General features: G+C 40.1%; 1 protein-coding gene across 2 annotated transcripts in view; it reads right to left on the reverse strand.

Annotated features, from left to right (window-relative positions):
• The window catches only part of ARHGAP28 (Rho GTPase activating protein 28), a 77,377-nt gene extending 60,128 nt beyond the window's left edge, over positions 1-17,249 (reverse strand). The window contains exons 1-2 of one of the 2 annotated variants that reach the window (XM_082753344.1): positions 17,007-17,143; positions 4,642-4,828 (exon numbers count right to left, since the gene is read on the reverse strand). Coding sequence is in view for 1 of the 2 variants with exons in the window: in XM_082753343.1 (XP_082609469.1) it covers positions 17,007-17,137 (131 nt within the window). In the remaining variant the exon portion in view is untranslated. Of the gene's footprint in view, positions 1-4,641; positions 4,829-17,006 lie in introns of both variants that reach the window. The other variant, XM_082753343.1, reaches the window with a different exon arrangement.
• Between the last annotated feature and the right edge of the window lie 258 nt (positions 17,250-17,507).

A 17,507-nucleotide genomic window follows, 5' to 3' on the forward strand; every position in this document is an offset into this window, starting at 1 on the left:
TTCAGTGTTACAGGAAAGAAACGGGGGCCAAGAGCACAAAAGGTGCACGCCATGGTGACGAAAGAGGTTGGGGTTCTGGAACTGAAGTATTTCATACAGCATATGTTGTCAGGCACACCACGGGGACTGCTTCCCTAGTTTTTATTTATTTATTTATTTATTTATTTATTATTATTTGATTTAAAAGCCAATTTCTCCTCTGGAATGTATGCTGACAATGCCTGAGGATTTATTACTTACGCTTCCTTCTCATCTATAGCTGAAGTTTTCATTTTGTTCATGCGTTGAGTGAAAGGAGTTTTGAATAACTCCAGGTAGGACCTCAGTTCAGGGTAAAATATCATCCTCCCTGGGGCCTATACTGCAGTTTCCACCATGGGCAACCCATGGCTTTACCCTGCTTGACAATGACTATTCAGCATAAAAATTTTTTAAAAATGGGGGTTGGGATGGGCTGGAAGGAAAATCGCAGCCAGAAGTGCTAGGGCTCAGATCTAAGAAGGATTTTTCTACAAACCAGGAAAATTAAGCAAGGGCTGGTTCCTGGGGTGCTCAGCATTCTGGCCATGATCCCATAAAGCACTTAACATTAAGCATGCACCGGAGGGTGCCATAGGAAATAGCCTGAGCACTAGAGAACCCTGCAGGATCAAGCTCCAAATGGGGACCAGACATATAGCAGATGGTATTACGTTAGCTTTGCTGTGCTAGTAAGCTCTTTGGTTTGCATTTTAATCTCTCTCTTTCTTATTTTCCCCTTCTTTGCTTTTCCCTTTTCTGTAAAGCAATCCATACATGCACTAGAAGAGAAGGGCAATGTACTGAAATTTCCATGTTGCCTTTTCACAAGCATGGAGTTAAAGCAGGAGCTTCATCAGCAGTGCTCAAACAAGGACCATCAGGGGTTTGGACACGGTGATTAAGAGAGGAAAATGCTGACTCTGCCTTCTAGTGAGTTCCCCAAGCACATGCAGTGGGTGCGTGGTGAGTGTGCCATTGTGTTTGCGAGCACCGATGCCTGAATCAGAGGTTATTCCAATGCCTTGTTTTTTTTGGGGGGTTGGGGATGGCTGAGAAGGGGCAACAAGAGGCAGCTGCCTGCATTCATAAACTGGGTTCAAAGTGAAGCACGACTGCTGCCATGTACTGCTCAGTTCTCACGCATCCATTGAGGTTGTCTGCCAGAAGGCAGTAAGAAGAAATTAAAACCCTAGATTTTCTTTTTTTTTTCCAGACAAGCTCCTGGCTTTCCACTTCTTCCTTTCCAGCACAATGACAGCTATCTGCAGAACTTCCTCAGCTCTGTAATTTGTGCAGCGGCCAGATTTTACGTGATGTTTTTCAAACTGAGTGCTACCCAACTGGGAGCCATCCCCACTGAAGCTGGAGCCACCTTCTTGCAGGGAGGGCACCACAAGCAGCCAAGACATGCTTTATGTCTGTGCTGCTGACACTGCTGGCGCTCAAGACACAGCCATCTAGGCTCATGTCTGAGTCGGCCAGCTGCCAGGCAGGTTTGGGGTATTTCTTCTGTGCAGGCTTGCAGCCATCACTTGTGCTGGAGCTGTGCACACGTGGGCTGTACAGTGAGACTCCTGAGGAAATCTCTGTGATCATTTTAGCACTCAGGCAAGTGGAAAAGGATCTGGCAGAGGCTCCAGGGCCTTTGCTTTCATGACTGCATTAATCTTCTCCTAGCCTTGGAGAGAAATCCTAAATGAACTTCGCACATGTTCTCAAGCAGCTTTCTTTTTCCAAGATGTTTGTACAGTGGAACCTGTGCTGATAAATGATTATGACGGTGAAACAGCTAATGTAAATCAAACATCACTTGAGGATGACATAACATAAGGATGACATAACAGCAAGGATGTCTGATGCTGTGCTGTTATTTAAGAAGTTGACAGTAACTACTATGGCCCAGAACTTTTGAGATACATGGATTATTATTATTATTATTTCCTATCTAAGAAGGTTGTGGTGGGGACAGACTGAAAGCATTAATGCCCCATTTTTTTCCATACTCAGGTATAACTCCAAAACATCACTTTCTTAGGAGTAGCTCAAGCATTCTTTTGGTCCAGGGGAAAGATTTTCAGGTGCACCTCATTGTAAGAACTTAGAGAAACAAAGTTATTGTTACTGCTGGAAAAGTTCCTGTGTGGCACCTGAACCATATGAACTGTCATGTCAAAGTTTAGAGCATAGCAAATATGATATAATTCAAAGTTATTCTGCCATGAGAGACATAAAAGCTTAGTTAAGTTACTTTTTATTTGCTCCATGTTAAGAGCAGGTCCTTGAACAGTTATAAAATCCCACAGTGGAAGTGGTAGCTTGTTAAATCATTGTGAATGGCTTGCTTGTGTTTCTGAGTCCTAACACAGTAGGAGGGAATTAAAGTCATTTGGAGGTATCTGGCCACCTGATAGCACCTGTGGCATTGGTGGGAATTTGACTTTATATATATATATATATATATATAATCAAATAAATAATCAAATAAAGAATAAACTGAAACAAATCCACTTTCTATTTGTGATCTGCCTATTCCTCTAAAGTTTCCCCCAGAAAACACTAACATAATAGTGTTGTTGCCGTGATTGCAAGAGCTACGCAAACCTGTCAGCAGCTATTTTTTTTAATTTTATTTTTCCTACAATTTCTGTCTGTATGCCTGCCATTTGAGCTACATTTCTGAAGACAGACGGGGAAAGTTTTCTGGTCTCATTTTAATGCTTTGAGGCAATGATCTGGGCTGGGAGGTGGATCAGGAGGACCTCAGAGCACTGCCTGGCACGTTCCACATTCAAGCTTAGATGTCACCTGAGTCTGTCCCGCATGAGCTGCTAGACAACACAATTTATTCCCCCAGATGTTTCTCCACAACCAACTCAATACGCTAAAGAATATGAATAACATGTGAATCAGTCCTTGATAATGCTACAGGAAATGCAGAGTGAGTGTCACTAAGAACAAGTTTATGATAAAAGTCGTGTCCAATGAAAATTAAACAACTATAGCAACTCAAAGGAGCCACAGAACTGCTCTTGTTATTTATCTTGCTATTAGGGTTAAGAAGATCCCGTCCATCAAAAGGTGTTCAAAGTTCTCAGAATTAAAGCAAGTCAGAAAACATTCTATGGTATAGTTGTTAGCAGTGTATACATAAGGAATTTCCCCCCAAGATATTATCAGATCATTTTCTTCATGCAAAATAAACTAATTTCATTTTTGTTAGGCAAACATTGGATTGTAGCATGAGGTCACAGCTAACCAAGAAGCTGCTCACTTATCATAATTTGCAGGGAAACAGGACTTTCCTCTTTACATATTGTATAGGATAATAGTCAGAACTCAAATACAGTCTAATAAGTCACTTGACCTTAGTCATTTAAAGGTTTACATAAAAGAAGTATACAGACTTGATCTTTCAAAAAAAAAAAAAAAAATCCCCATCAAATCTGGTATATGGATTTTTTTTTTTTTTTTTTTGAAATGCCTGGTTACATCTGTGTGTTTCAGTTACTTGCTTAGACTTCTGAGTAGCTGCTTTGATTTCAACCATCAGTGTTTAATATTCTAGTCACAAACTTTCTTTTCTATATAATCCAATTACAAAACTTTTCATCAGCTTTGCTTTCAACAATTGCATGATCAAATCAGTAATTTAAATAAAGCACCACACCAAAACAACATGTTAAAGTCAAGATTCATTTAAAATAAGCTTCATCTAAAGAAATTTACATGATCTTCCATCTACTTTCATCATGTTTTTAGTCTATCCATCACTTCACTGCTTGGTAATAGAAGAAGGTACTCACCAAAATCTCTTCCAATGCTGTCAAACATGTCTCCTTTTCAAAGACTGATTAGCTAAATTTTTGTTGATGATAAGACAAATGCAAGACATAAAATTTATCCTCATAACAAAAACATTAAAATGCTTAGTTGTCATAAAAGTAGATTTTGATGTTTTTGTCTTAATCATATATTTCTTATTTAAATAACCACTACAGCCACTTTACATCCTTCAAGTTTAAGTTTTCTCTTGAGTACTTTTTGATTCTTTTAATGATTGGAGGATTTCTTAGTTAGGTGTCTGATTAGTTGTTGTATTATTTTATGTTATGTTATTTTAGTTTAGTTTAGTTTATCTTTACATAAGCTAAACATTCCAAAAATACAAATAGGAGGTTATAAATCTCCACTGACCTTCTTAGCCACCTAAAAATCATATTTCTATCCATTTAAATTGATGACTATGATCAGAATCAATTCAATGATTCATCCCTAGGAGATACAACATCAACTACAAAGACCAAAATGCCTTCCTCACTCTAAAAATCTACAAGACTTAGCGCCAGGCCACAAACGAGCAACTCATCCAAAGTTAGTAGCAATACAAAAAGCATAGACAATATAATCGGCAGAGGAAAAATCCCACACCTTGATACTTACAGAATTTGTAAAATCTATCCACTTCTTTCCATCTAGCAGACAGAAGGCAGTTGTGTATGAGGCAGAGGCACAAACAGTACATCCTCTGTAACCTGTCCACACAGCTATATGAAGCCTACTTAAGAGCAAACTTCTGAGCAGTTACATAATGACAAAATAACAAGAAGGAAAAACACATACATGATTTTGTGTCAGCTCTTCTGCTTTCCGCTGAACAATTCCCATGAAGACAGTAATGCAGAATATTTTTTTTTTTGCTGTTAGCTTTGCCTAGTTTGAGCTTTTATAGCTGCTTGGAGATCCACATGATTGTATTTGATTTCAGCTAATCAAGCATACAAATGAACAGGAATGCAGACACACAGCACTGTAAAAAACACAGAAGGAAGTTTTTTCAAACACAATCCCTTTATTAGGCAGTGGTTCCAGTGATGCAATCAGAATAGGAAGGAAAGTCTGTGTTGTTTCATTGTTTAGTTTGGATTTGGGGGTCCAATGCTAACTTCTGATAATATTTCCATTCGTAAGTATATTTCTCTGAGGGCAATCCAAAAAAGTGTCTATGATGAATCTAAGAGGAAAAAAACTATTGAACTTGCTAACATTTTCCATCATGAATGACAATTACAGAATTGTCCCACTTTATTATCCTTTTTTTCTGTGTAGTTCAGCAGCTTTTGGCTGAAGTTTATTGTTTTTTATCAAAGTCCTATATATGCACAAAGTGGATTCGATAGAAATGTAATTATAGAGAACTTCAATAACTGATTCATCCCTGTGAGGACTTTAAGAGTTTTTAAATTAGGGGAGAGTGGAATGAATAGCATCAATGACCAAAAAGAAGCACTGCAGGATGTATCAATGATATAGAGTTGGTTGCAGAGTATCGACACAAGACATTTATATCTTTTGAGACAAGCTCAAAGCCTACTGCAGCCAAGAAGAGTTTTGAATCTGACCTTAAATGTTGTGAGATGTCAACTACATTAGTAATACACAGATTCAACTCTCTGTAACCTCCACAGTTCAACACTTAAAACAAACATGTCCTCTCTACAGGCAAGACTTATCTGATCGGCTGACCACACCGTGTAATTCTAAACAGGATTTTCCAGGTGGCATGTACAGAGTACTGTATCATCTCTCTGGCTTTAGGTAGCATGGTTTAAAAGTTGGAAAGGCCAATGGTGGCAGAAATGTTAGCTTAAGCAAACAGGATTTTTCTTTATGTCTCCGAAACATAAAATGCACAGCAGCAGTTTTGCAAAGTGAGCAAATTCTTTTCCTCACATGTAAAATTGATATTGAGGATTAGGAAGATTACTCCCCTCCTGTAGGAATATGTCACTCCTCTCAGCATATGCAAGTTGTGTTGTTCATTGTTTATCCTTGAGACTTACTCATTGCTTTCCAATTATCTTCAGAGAATGCTAAATTTGGTATGTCGTAACTACATTATAGGGCATTACGCATCTTATGGATCATCAACAACGATGGAAAAGTGGTATAAAGTTACAATTTAAACTAAATGTAGATCACAGAAAAGCACAGAAAAATACCCACTGAGCTTATTATCTTTAGCTATTCCAGTTTCTTAAGTATATTGACGTCAGAGAATGTTGTAAGACCCTGTGAAGGTGGCCAAAGCCGTAAATATATATTTTGTGTAAAGATATCAAAACTCTTTCCACCATCTATTATCCTCCTGGCTGTTTCTGGTACCTGATACAAACTGCTTTAATTAACTTCAAAGATGAATCCAATAATAAGTTTAAATGTATTAAAAGTCTTCAAAGACTGCCTGTCAAATTTTTCTGCAACATCCAGTGTAGTTGTAGGATGTGTCTCTCTGCGGACTTTTGGGTAGCCCCATAAACATGTATCATTTCTGTGTTTGGTTTATTTCTACTAAAACAGTTGCAGAGCCTGAGGTCCCCTTTGGGTTGGATAAAATGTAAAATCTATCCTAGTGATGGAAACTCATCACCAATACTTTCAAAGGAGGTAACTTAATCTAGCTGTCCACTTCACTGATATAATTAGGAATGCACTTTGTCAGCCTTTGAGGGTTTAACTACAGCTGGCTGGGTTCGATGCAGTCTCTGAAACCAATCTGATCTTAGTAACACCATCGCCTTCACAGAATTACAGACATAGTTTCAGCATTTATACCCACCTAACTGCTGAATGATGTTTTTCCACCCACTTAGGCAGTGGTCAATGCCTGTTTTAGCAAAGCTGCAGCCTTGGGTCAGTGCCATGGATTGAATCAGGAACCAAAGGCTAAACTGGTATTTAAAGAATAAAGGTTATGAACCTTATTTACAGTGTTTGAATATGGCTCAATTCAGCCTGTGAATATCATCATATTCCCGATCCAGCAGATGAGATTTAATTAGAAAAGAGATTCTAATGGATAGTCAGATGCTGACTGGCCTATCTTTTGTTTAAGAAATAAAAGATAATTAATGCCTTGTTCTCTAGGAGAATCAAAGCTCTACTTTTTACACAGGTTAGCTAAACTTGGGGAAAGAAATTTAACCTAATAAAATTTTTAAATCTTTGAATTTATTCACCAGGACTATTTCTGGCTTCCTGCTATACCCTTGACTCTTCTGCTAGAGTCTGCACAGATTCAGATGATGAATTTTGGGTACCTTTACAGTATTGTCAATAAACTTTGCTAGCTGGATATCACAAGCACCACTCCTTTTTCTTGTGTTTTGCTCTGCTAGGAATCCAACTTGCATAAATGAATGAGATATTCTGTTATGGTTCAAGCAAGTTAGATAAAGTTTCTCCTCCAGCCTGAAAAATATTTGAGAAAAATGCAGCACAGCTTTTCACCTATTTACTTTAAGCATCTAGCCCTGAAAATAGCCAGCCTAACCTATTAATCAGCAGACTAGCCTGTTCAGAAAAACATACCCTTTTTTTCTTATCAGTCCTGAAGCATTAGTCTAAACACTTTGAATTCCAGCCTCCAATGCTGTGCCAGCAGGCTGGACACAGAAGGGTCAGAAACTGTATAGCTGTGGCAGTGCAGAGCTGCAACTATGCACTGCTTGGGCAAAATGCTGTGGTAACACAGCTATACAGCCCCTGGACACTGGCAAAGAGGGGTTGGATTTGTTTTCAGACACCTCCCCAAAAAATATTCTGAATTCCTATGGTGTAATCCTTCTGTGGTAATTCATTAAGTCTATGGATTTATTACCTCACTACTAAACCTTGTGTTGTCAGACAAAATTTTGATTTTTTTTTTCAGTACTTGATTTTTTCCTTTCTGCCTGTAATAAAGATTTTCACCAAGTATCAAAATGTAGGCCTCACGTCTGTGCCTGACATACTTTGCATACACAAATTTCAGTGTCCCGTGTCTGACAGTATCCAAAAAAGGACAATGAATTAAATAAAACACAATATGCCTCCTTCTTGCTTCAGTAAGTCTCCATGTAAGTAGTTTAACCCTGAAAAGTAAAATCTACTGTATCTTCTAGAATTCCTGATAGCACTAACACTTTTAATTATAGGGATTCTCATTCTTACCTATATGAATATTATACCCCATGTTTGAATCCGGAAAGAGAAAATGGACCTCCAAGGATATCCTATGACAATAAGCTCCCTGTATGAATGGGTGATTAGTTGCAACTACAGTGACTTGTTGCTGCATGGCACATACCATAACTAACTCCAGATTTACTTGTTCTCAGTATAGACTGAGGCAAGCTGGTTTGGTTTCCATGGTCTTGTTGCATTTCTGAGAGTGGCACAGTTAACATCATTCCTGGCTTAGCTAAGTTTTATAAAAAAAAAAAAAAAAAGAAAGAAAAAAAAAATCTAACTAAAAAAAGCCATCAAAGCTGGTGCTTATTAAGGTTGCAATGTATCTTGACCACAAAAAACAGCTGCAGAGTCAATGTCCTTCCCAAAAATCTGTGGTGTGCTTCCTAAATACAGAACATGGAGGTTCTGGATGATGAAGAAGGCTTTTCAGAAAGAGACATAGTAGTTTCATTTGTTTTGTTTATTTTTAATTGCAACTCTTTGTCAGAGGCAACAGATGGCTTGAAGAACTATGCTTCAAGAAGACTCAAGTTAATTTTTGACTTGTGGGCATGTAGTTCTAATGCGTGCCATATGTTTTGTGAATTGCCAGTGACACATGGGTAGTATTAAGCTTCACGCTTCTTCTATAGACTAGTGCATACTGTACACACACACATAGAGAAATAAATTAATACTTCCAGAAACCTAACATTTTCTGTAATGTTCTCCTTAAAATTTCATAATTTATTGCTTTTGCTAATTGAAAGAGAGGAGGGAAGCAAGCAAGCAAGGAAAACAGCAGTCAAGGATCACTGCAGGTTATTGAGGATTATGGGGAAATGAATTCTCTTAGCAGCAGACGCAAGAAGGACCTTACAGAAGGTGGGCACAGTAATTCGAGCAGGACACTAAAGACCTTCACATATTTAAAAGACCCCCCTCCTGCACTTGGCCAGCTGTGCTTCCTTCCTTCTGCCCACTCTCTCTCCAAAAGGGAACACTTTCAATGTGAAATCCTGCTGCTGTCTGAGGACAAAGACTTCCCTTGTCTCTGTTCATCAGGATAAGCTTGCTCTTTCCTTTCGCTTCCTTGCACATGCATGATCTGGGCACCATCTGGCCTAGAAATGGCCAAGGACAGCCAAGCCTGCAAAACATCTTCAGAGAATGCCCTAGGCTTCTCCGCTTCATGTTTCACCTGTAACCACAGCACAGATTTTACATTTATCTTCATTACATCCAGACTTATGTTTAGAAGTTTAGTTTTCACTGTATTTCAGTAGCAGAGGGAATCACCGCAAAAGGAAGACAGGCCTAGGCACCATTATGTTTTACTAACTTAACACTTCATACTGATGTCTTATTCAGGAAGAATCCTATTAAACAGGAGGTCAGCCTGAGCTGAGAGAAGAGATGGCATAATCAGATCACTCATTGCCTGTAAGCAAAATTATTGACAATAAATGTGAGTTCTGATGGCTTGATCCAATTTCCACTGAATTCAAAGGTAAAACTTCCATTATCTGCACATCTCCTAAGTACACATTAACTCAGTCTATGTGTATGAGCAAGGCTTATATCCCAAATTATGTTTCACTGACGGATTTATTGTTGACATTTTATTAGAGGAGAATATATTAAAAAAAATAAAAAATATTTAATGTTAGATTGAATGTTACAACTATTCAGATATTGTTCTCAAACTAAGGCTAACCTTAAAATGATCTGACTTTCACACTTTTAAATTCCCACTTGACTGTGAGGTAGGATCATCACTGAGCCAGAAAATAAGCCTAGATGATATTTTGTTCTAAGCTTTTATTAGCCAGAGGAAGAGAAACTGAAGGGGAGGAGGCCATCCATTGCCTCCCCTGCAATTTGTATAGACTAATCCAGAGCCTGGCTAACTGCAGACTCATTGATGTGGAGCAGTTATCAAGAAACATAGCACTTACTGAGACAAATTCAGGCCTTGTATAAAGTTAGTTCCTCCCCAGATCTGTCCATTGTGAAGCCAGTATCTTTCTGATCAGCTGTAGCAAAATGTGAGACCTTACAGGTGTTAGAGATTCTTCCATCTCCAGCAGCAACCTGTGAGAGTTGTCCTGAGGTTTGGCCTACAGATGTTTAAAACACAGTTCCCCAATGAGCTTGCCTCTTGCTTTACTCATCTTTCAGCTGATAAATGATGTCAACCCAGCTGGACTTCTACATCTGATACAATTAATCAATACATATTTCCTTCTGTATTTCTGCACTGCTAGGATTCTCCTCTACCCTTCATGAAAAGACTTATGGTCATTATTTTGCTCATGACATGCTCAAAGCAACTCCTACAGTAGTCCTCAGGTGGAAATGCAATAACGACAACACTTGGTAGCAGTCTTCTTTCCCTCCTTTGTTCAGCTTTTTTTCTGTTTAAACCTCCAGCATATGTCCATCCTACACTTCACACATCTGAAAATCCTCCAGGCTCACAGTAGCTGAATATTACACATAGCATCCTAAATAAGAAAACATAGCCGCCTTCAAACGAACAACCTGATAATAAGCTCTCTGCTCCAATGTTTGTTCCGCTCTCTTTCCTCAGAGACCAGAGGCTCTGGCAGTGTCTGGAAAGTTAACAAATACAAACAGGGGAGGAAAAACATGAACTGAGGGATCCCTCACAGAGCATCAGTCTTTCCCTTGCATTAATTACAAGGGATGCCAACTCAAGCACTTCTGCTGACCTCATCTAAAACAGTCCTTAACAAGCAGGGGCTCGTTTTCAAACAACCTTTTAAACCATTTCAGCTTTTGACTTCCAAAGCAACACCTCAAATGTCATTTGGAACCCCCTTGCCACATGTCTCTGGTGGGACTTGGGGGTTGGCTCTAAATGGCTCCACCACACAATGTCCTTTTGGTAGAGGTTTATTTTCTCATTCCTTTTATTTACACAAAAGAGGAGAATCAGGTCCTTCTGCTTTCCTTTGTTACCCTTGTACCTTCAGTCCCTTGTTTTCTTTTTTTGCCTCTCCCTTCAGAGTCCCTGTTACACACAGCAGGACTCGGAGGACCATGATGGGGACTATTGCTACAGAGAGAGAAAGAAGGAGGCTGGCAAAGGGGCCAACAACCTGGGAAGGATGCTTTAGTTGTCAGCCTGGGTCACTGGCTCTTCTGGTTCCCCTCTTGTTCTTTTAAAACACCCAAAATGATGGCATCTGAAGGCTGCACATGGTCCCACCCTGATGGCAGATGTGCTGCCTGCCAGCCAGAGCAAAGCACTGCTTAGGGCCAAGTGGCTGCTAGTACTGTGGTTAGTCAAAATCCAGGACATTAACTTGATCCTTTGCTATGGATACTCAGCACTATGTCAGGATGTGATTCTATATTTGTATGGTGCTAACCAGATGCTTTTCAGATACTGTCCAGCCTAGGACTTTTACCAGTATTCCATAATTGTGTCTTGCAGTCCCCACTACTGCACATTTTCCACTCATTTACACTGAATTATTTTGATCTTCTGTGCAAAAATAACACTTCACAGTTCTTGACTCCTGGCTGTTTGCTATGCCAGTGCTGTCAGTGTGCCAGATGCAATCTGAAGGTGTCTGTGTAGGGCATGTAGGGCTTTCAGGTCTTATGTTTTTTGCAGGCAGTTCCAGTCCTCATGTAATCAGAGATAAGTGACTTAGTTAAAAATGAATGGGGCAGCTGGCTAAATGCTCAACCAAACAAAATGATCAAAGGGACAGTGCCAGATGTTTTCCATCAACTCTGCATATGGAGGTACCAGGGAGAGCAGCAGGAGCACCAAACTAAAAAGAAACCAGAGAAGCCAACTCTAGTTTCAACCATAACATGAGGAACTGGCTATAAATATTACATTCCGCAGTGAGGCTCCCAGAGGACATTCTGTAGGTATTTCTAAAACCTACAGGAAAAGCGTGTCTACTATTGTCTGACTTATTTATATGCATCCTCTCACTAAATGCTGTATTAAGAATCATAATTCCTAGCATCTATAAAAAACATACTTTTAAAACCATATTTTGGGAAGCTGGTGGAAATTATAAAAAGTATTAATTTTTCCACAAAACATACTTCTTGCCCAGTCTGTGCCAGTACAGTATTTTCCTAGACTACTGTTTCATGGAGTTTTCTTTTACCACTTTTAGTACATTTTAAAATTTTAATTTCGTCGTTTTGAGTCCAAGTTACTGCAAGAGGCTCAAGCCATTGCAAGATTTACTGTGGAAAAGGAGCCAGCTCTTTATTTTTGTCTTCTGGGGAAGTTTATGGTAGAGCGAGATAAACATCCAACATAGTTAAGGTTGTTTATCCTGCATCACTTAGAAGACATTCTTGACATCACTTGTATACAGCTGAGCAGGGGAGCTGCTCAATCAGCCTGACAGAAATTAAACCCAGATCACCCAGCCTCAGGGCATACAGACCTTACTTCACTGTGACAAAATCTGCTTCTGTTAGGATAAAACCTGAACTGCCCATGCAGTTCCTCTTGTCACAAGCTAAGTTTTGGTGCATAAGGGCTTTTCCTCTAGTTTTACTCCTTCCAGATACAACTGTCATTATTTCAGGACATTTTACCTCACCCTAACATATCTCTGTAGTATCTTGGGGCAAGCAAGAGGGGATGAATATTGCACAAAGATCTTCTGTTGTGCTTGTCTGGTGCAATGATTTTACTACTGGCCCCAAGTCCAAGATTTGCAGAGCAGGGACCCTTGAAGTTGTCAACAGGTAATTCAAGGTGACATAAAAGTTTCAGAACTTTTTCCTGTTCTTATTTGAATCTACAGTTTAGAGATGCCTGCCTGAAAGTCCCCTCCTGACGTCAGGAGGAGGCAGACATGCTGAACATGTAGAGATTGGACAGCCTGAAACAACTGGAAATGACTGACTTTCTCTTGACTAGGAGAGAAGCTACGAAAGGAGTCCTGACTGCATTGCTCAGTGGTGCTGAAATCCATTTTATCCTTTGTAGCATGTGCATAGGTTTGGTGCATGATTATTCATCATGAGGATGTGTGCTTTATATCTGCTCTAACCCATTCTGCAGGAACAAAGCCTGTTAATGTGCCTTTTCTCTCCCCTGATTCTGATGTCATGCTCATACAAGCTTAAGCCACACATTGCAATGGAAATATTTGTGAATTTCAGTGCAGGATGAGTTCTTTGCTGGTAGATATGCCAGTAACAAACGGGCTGAGGAACTCACTAACTCTCATACTTGAGTCAAGGAAAGCTTGAGCATGACTCACCCAGGAATGCTTTGTACTCTCCTAATTGCATAATTACCTTAGAGAGCTCACTGGCCATTTGGTAGAGAGGTCATTCCTGTTTCCTCTGAGCACAGGAATAACTCCTCCTCACTTCTCACTTCTACCAAGCAGGATAAAAAAGAGATGTGATGAATGGCTGTGGCACCACTTTTCCTGTATATAATCTAGGACCAGTATTTGTGCACAGCTGTAAAGTCTTTCATTCTCTGAAGCTGGGATGGAAAAGGTGACCAGTGCTAAACGCAAATAAACACTTTCACCTTTGCATTGGGCTGGTGTCTGTAATGAAAGGGGTAGTGTGATATTCTGAGGTGTTTGGTACTGGTACTTGTGTTATCTGAATTCTAATAAAGGGGATTAAAAACAAGTGAGTGTCACAAATGCAGAAGCCTTCCCCACTGTCCTTATATGCTGCAGAATTAGACTAACTGCTAATAGTGAAAGAAAACAGAGACCCTGCCAATATCTAGTTCTCAAAGGCAATGAATTACAAAAAGATATGAATAATATGAATGCTGTAAACAATTGCAATCATGTAACATGGATGACAAGGATAGTGAAGAGGCCTAAATGTCACATGAGAAAAATGAACTTGATAGTTGCATTAACAGAATTAGAGGAAGATGAGAGGATGGAGAATTCCCCTGCACCTCTAACAATGTCAGCAGTACAGTTTTCAGAGCTCACCCCATTTGTGAAACTGGTGAAGTTAAGTCTGGGGGTGGAAAAGTAGGATAATGATAGAAATGAATGATACAGACCCCTGAAGAGGAGATATTTAAATACAGCTATCTTTAGTCCCCTTGACACTCTTGTTCTGGAGAATGGATGGAATTAGTGGCCTCTCTTCTTAACACTTTTATTAATAGTACAAAACAGTAAATTTAGAAGATAGAATTCTCTCCCTTTGCAGACCAGTGATGGTATCACTGTGTAGTCAAATTTTCATTCCACTCTCCCATTTGTTACACATATGAATTTACTATCCTTCTTTGCACAGTGGTGTATCTTCCACTCAAAGTAACTAAAGCACATCTTGTCCTGATCTCCGTACCGTCCACCACCAATATCACCTAAGCTATAACTTGGCAGACACTCATTTATTAGGTTTACAAATGAAAATACTTATGGCTGCTATATTTTGTGTTGATGCTAATGCTGCACAGGTATGCTTTAGACATGCACACAGGATGTCCACTTGATTGGCTCTTCAAGAATTGTAGATGAATTTGAAGCTAAGTGGTCTGATGCATCTAAGTTACTTTATTAGTGTAAACTTTTGTGTCCGTGAACTTCTCAGCTGCATACCTGGGTTGACAAGAATAATTATGTTTGCTGATTTATTCTGAGGTTCATGGTACCTAAGTGTTTCCTCCTCTTTTCATTTATTTATTTATTTATTTTTTAATCAGGGCCTCCTTAAATAGTGGGAAGCAGAGCCGTTTAATGCCAACAGAGGCTGCATTAGCTTCCCCTTTCTGTGAGAAACCTCCGCTTAGAAGGTTCCCAAAGTGAAAGTGTAAGAGAAAACATAGCTAGGAGAGACACATCCAAGTCTGGCAAGTGGAGTTGTTCTTCTGATATGAATGGAGCATCACTCCAAAGCTAGAGACATATTTTGGGGAGATGAAAGAAAATAAAAGATCTTGATTGCTAATCTGAGAGAGAACTGACCAGTAGTCTATCAGATCAAAGGCTAAAATCCAAGACTGATTCAGTTCATACAGATACATATCTGAAATATGGACTTTGTTAGAGCTACATTTAAATAAAGCCAACAGAATTTAGGGGAAAGTCACGCTCTGGGTTCTAGTTGTTTTTTGTTATTAAATGAAAAATAGACAACATTTCTGTTTGTTGCATGCTTTTTCAAATCATTCTGCTAGAGTTAAGGAACTGACATGCTGTAGTGCGGGCGGCTTCTCTGGGATCAAGGAACACCAGACAGAGGTTATAGTAAAGCCGCTTGCATTAGGATGGCGGCAGAGGAAACTATATAGAAAATGCAGTCCAGGAAACAGTTCTTAGAAGATGGAGTAGGGATTAAGTAAGAGCCTATTTTACTATTTGCTAAAAAGCTCAGTACATTTGCCTTCATGGACTCTGCATTCCAGAGGACTGCATGCTGGGTTAATAAAATCCCTCTCCTGAACAGCCTTTGGAAACTCACATGGTCACTGACTGCCTATATGGCAGAATTTGGCTATTGCTATTAGACAGCTGCAGGAAGTTGAAGACAAGAAAGGGGAGACAGCACCAAAACCTTCTGGACACACAGATATACTGAGACCATACAGAGAGACACATGGTTTTGCCTCATGGCAGGAGCTTCCAAAATATGTTTCTCATCAAAATGCCAGGATCCTCTTTTTTTTTTTTTTTTTTTTTTTTTTTTAAGTAACTGCAATTTGCACTTCTCTTTTTCTTAGGTGATGTGTATGTGATTTAAACCCTCAGACATTCTGGCCTTAGGTTTCAAGAGCATTTTAAAACAATGAGCACACCTACCAGCAACACAGAAAAACACCACATTTCCGTTGCTCAGGCTGAAAGGGAGGCTCAGTTTAGCATTCTTCCTTGGGGAAGAAATGACATGTTCCCCACTAACTCAATGCCAAACCACTGCTCTCTGATTTGAGTAACAAATGCCATTCCAACTGTGTCTAAAAGCCCAGGCTCTGTTTCTTTTCTTAACATGAAATTGTGTATTTTGGTGCTGCTCTCAAACAACAGTTTAACAGAACAAAGAAGTTATCTTTATGAGACAGCCAGGGAAATACACAAAGAACAGGAAGATGCAGCTAACCTAAATAATGACAATGAAAATAAAATAACCATCAGGCTATAAATAAACAATATGAAGTAAATATCATTATTTGTATTAACAGGAGACACAGACTTAATTCCTGTGGACAATTTTATCTACTGTTTCCTCAGACTTCAGTTTTGGTTTCTTTCGGTCAAGCCGCAGAAAAATGTTTTCTACTTTATTCAACTTTTTACAGTATGAACTTCCACACTACTTTTGCTGGAGAAAACTGCACAGAACAGACACTTATGTTTAGGAGAAAGGTCAGATTTTTCTAAAACAATGAAATTGCCCAACCGTGCAAAATTTTGAACTGCGCAAATGCATGCATTCATACAGAGCAGGGAAGTAAACATACACACCACTGCATTAATTAAGACAATACTTAGTTTCCTGCAACACAAAGAAATTTTCTTATTTAGACTAGTTCTCTGACGATGTGGGCTCCCATTGTGTGTATGGGGGTGTGCAAAGCAGCAACTGCAGTTCCACAAAAAGGCAAGGGCTGGACCTGACCCAGTGGGTGAGTGGGGAAGGAATCAAATAATCACCTATTCCAAAGCCAGGATCAGTTTTCTGGGAGCCAGCCTCAGTCACTCCAGCTCTCTGGCTTCCCTAAAGGACCTGAGCAGAAGCCTGGCGCACGTGTCGTGTGCCTGGGGATTGTGTTGTTGGGATTCCCGGGCGGGAAACAGGCTCAATCTGTCATTTACACAGTTTAAAACAGGCACTTGAATGTTCCACTCCCAGCAGCACCAGGCTGAATCACTTTCCTGGCTGGAGGCAAGAAACGTGTGAGAGCACAGTGCTTACCAAGTGGCCGAGCCACCGGTCGGCCTCGAAGCGCACAACCCAACCCGCACACAACAGCCCCGACCCTTCGTCTTTACCTGCTGCTGGGTGAGCAACTGGAGGAGACATCCTGCACGAAGCTCTGCTCCATGCCGGGGATCCTGGCGGGGCTGTGGGGGTGGTAGGCTGTCAGAACCACGCTGCCCGAGTCCTTCATCTCCATGGTCATAGGCACATGTCGGTGACAAAGGCGGCCGGTGAGGGCTCCTGTCACGCAAGCAAGCACGCGGCCTGACCCGCAGCCGCCTCTCAGCACCGTTTGCTGTCAGGAGAGCAGCGTAGCTCCGGCACAGCGCGTCTCCCTGTCAGGAAAGCTGAATTAGCATATATTCAAAAACACCGCCCACAAAACAACCCATGGGGAAGTTACTACGTTCCTAGGAAACTAGAAACCTGAGATAATCCTACAGGGCACTGCGCGGCCGCAGGGAAAACTTCTCGCTTTGTTTCTTTTTGTTTCTGTTTAAGAACCCATTTCTTGATACGCCTCGTGCTCCCAAAATAGGCACGGCAAAGTGAAGCTATTTGCCAGAGAAGCA

Source organism: Aythya marila (assembly GCF_965140915.1).
Source record: "Aythya marila genome assembly, chromosome: 2".
NCBI lineage: Eukaryota > Metazoa > Chordata > Aves > Anseriformes > Anatidae > Aythya > Aythya marila.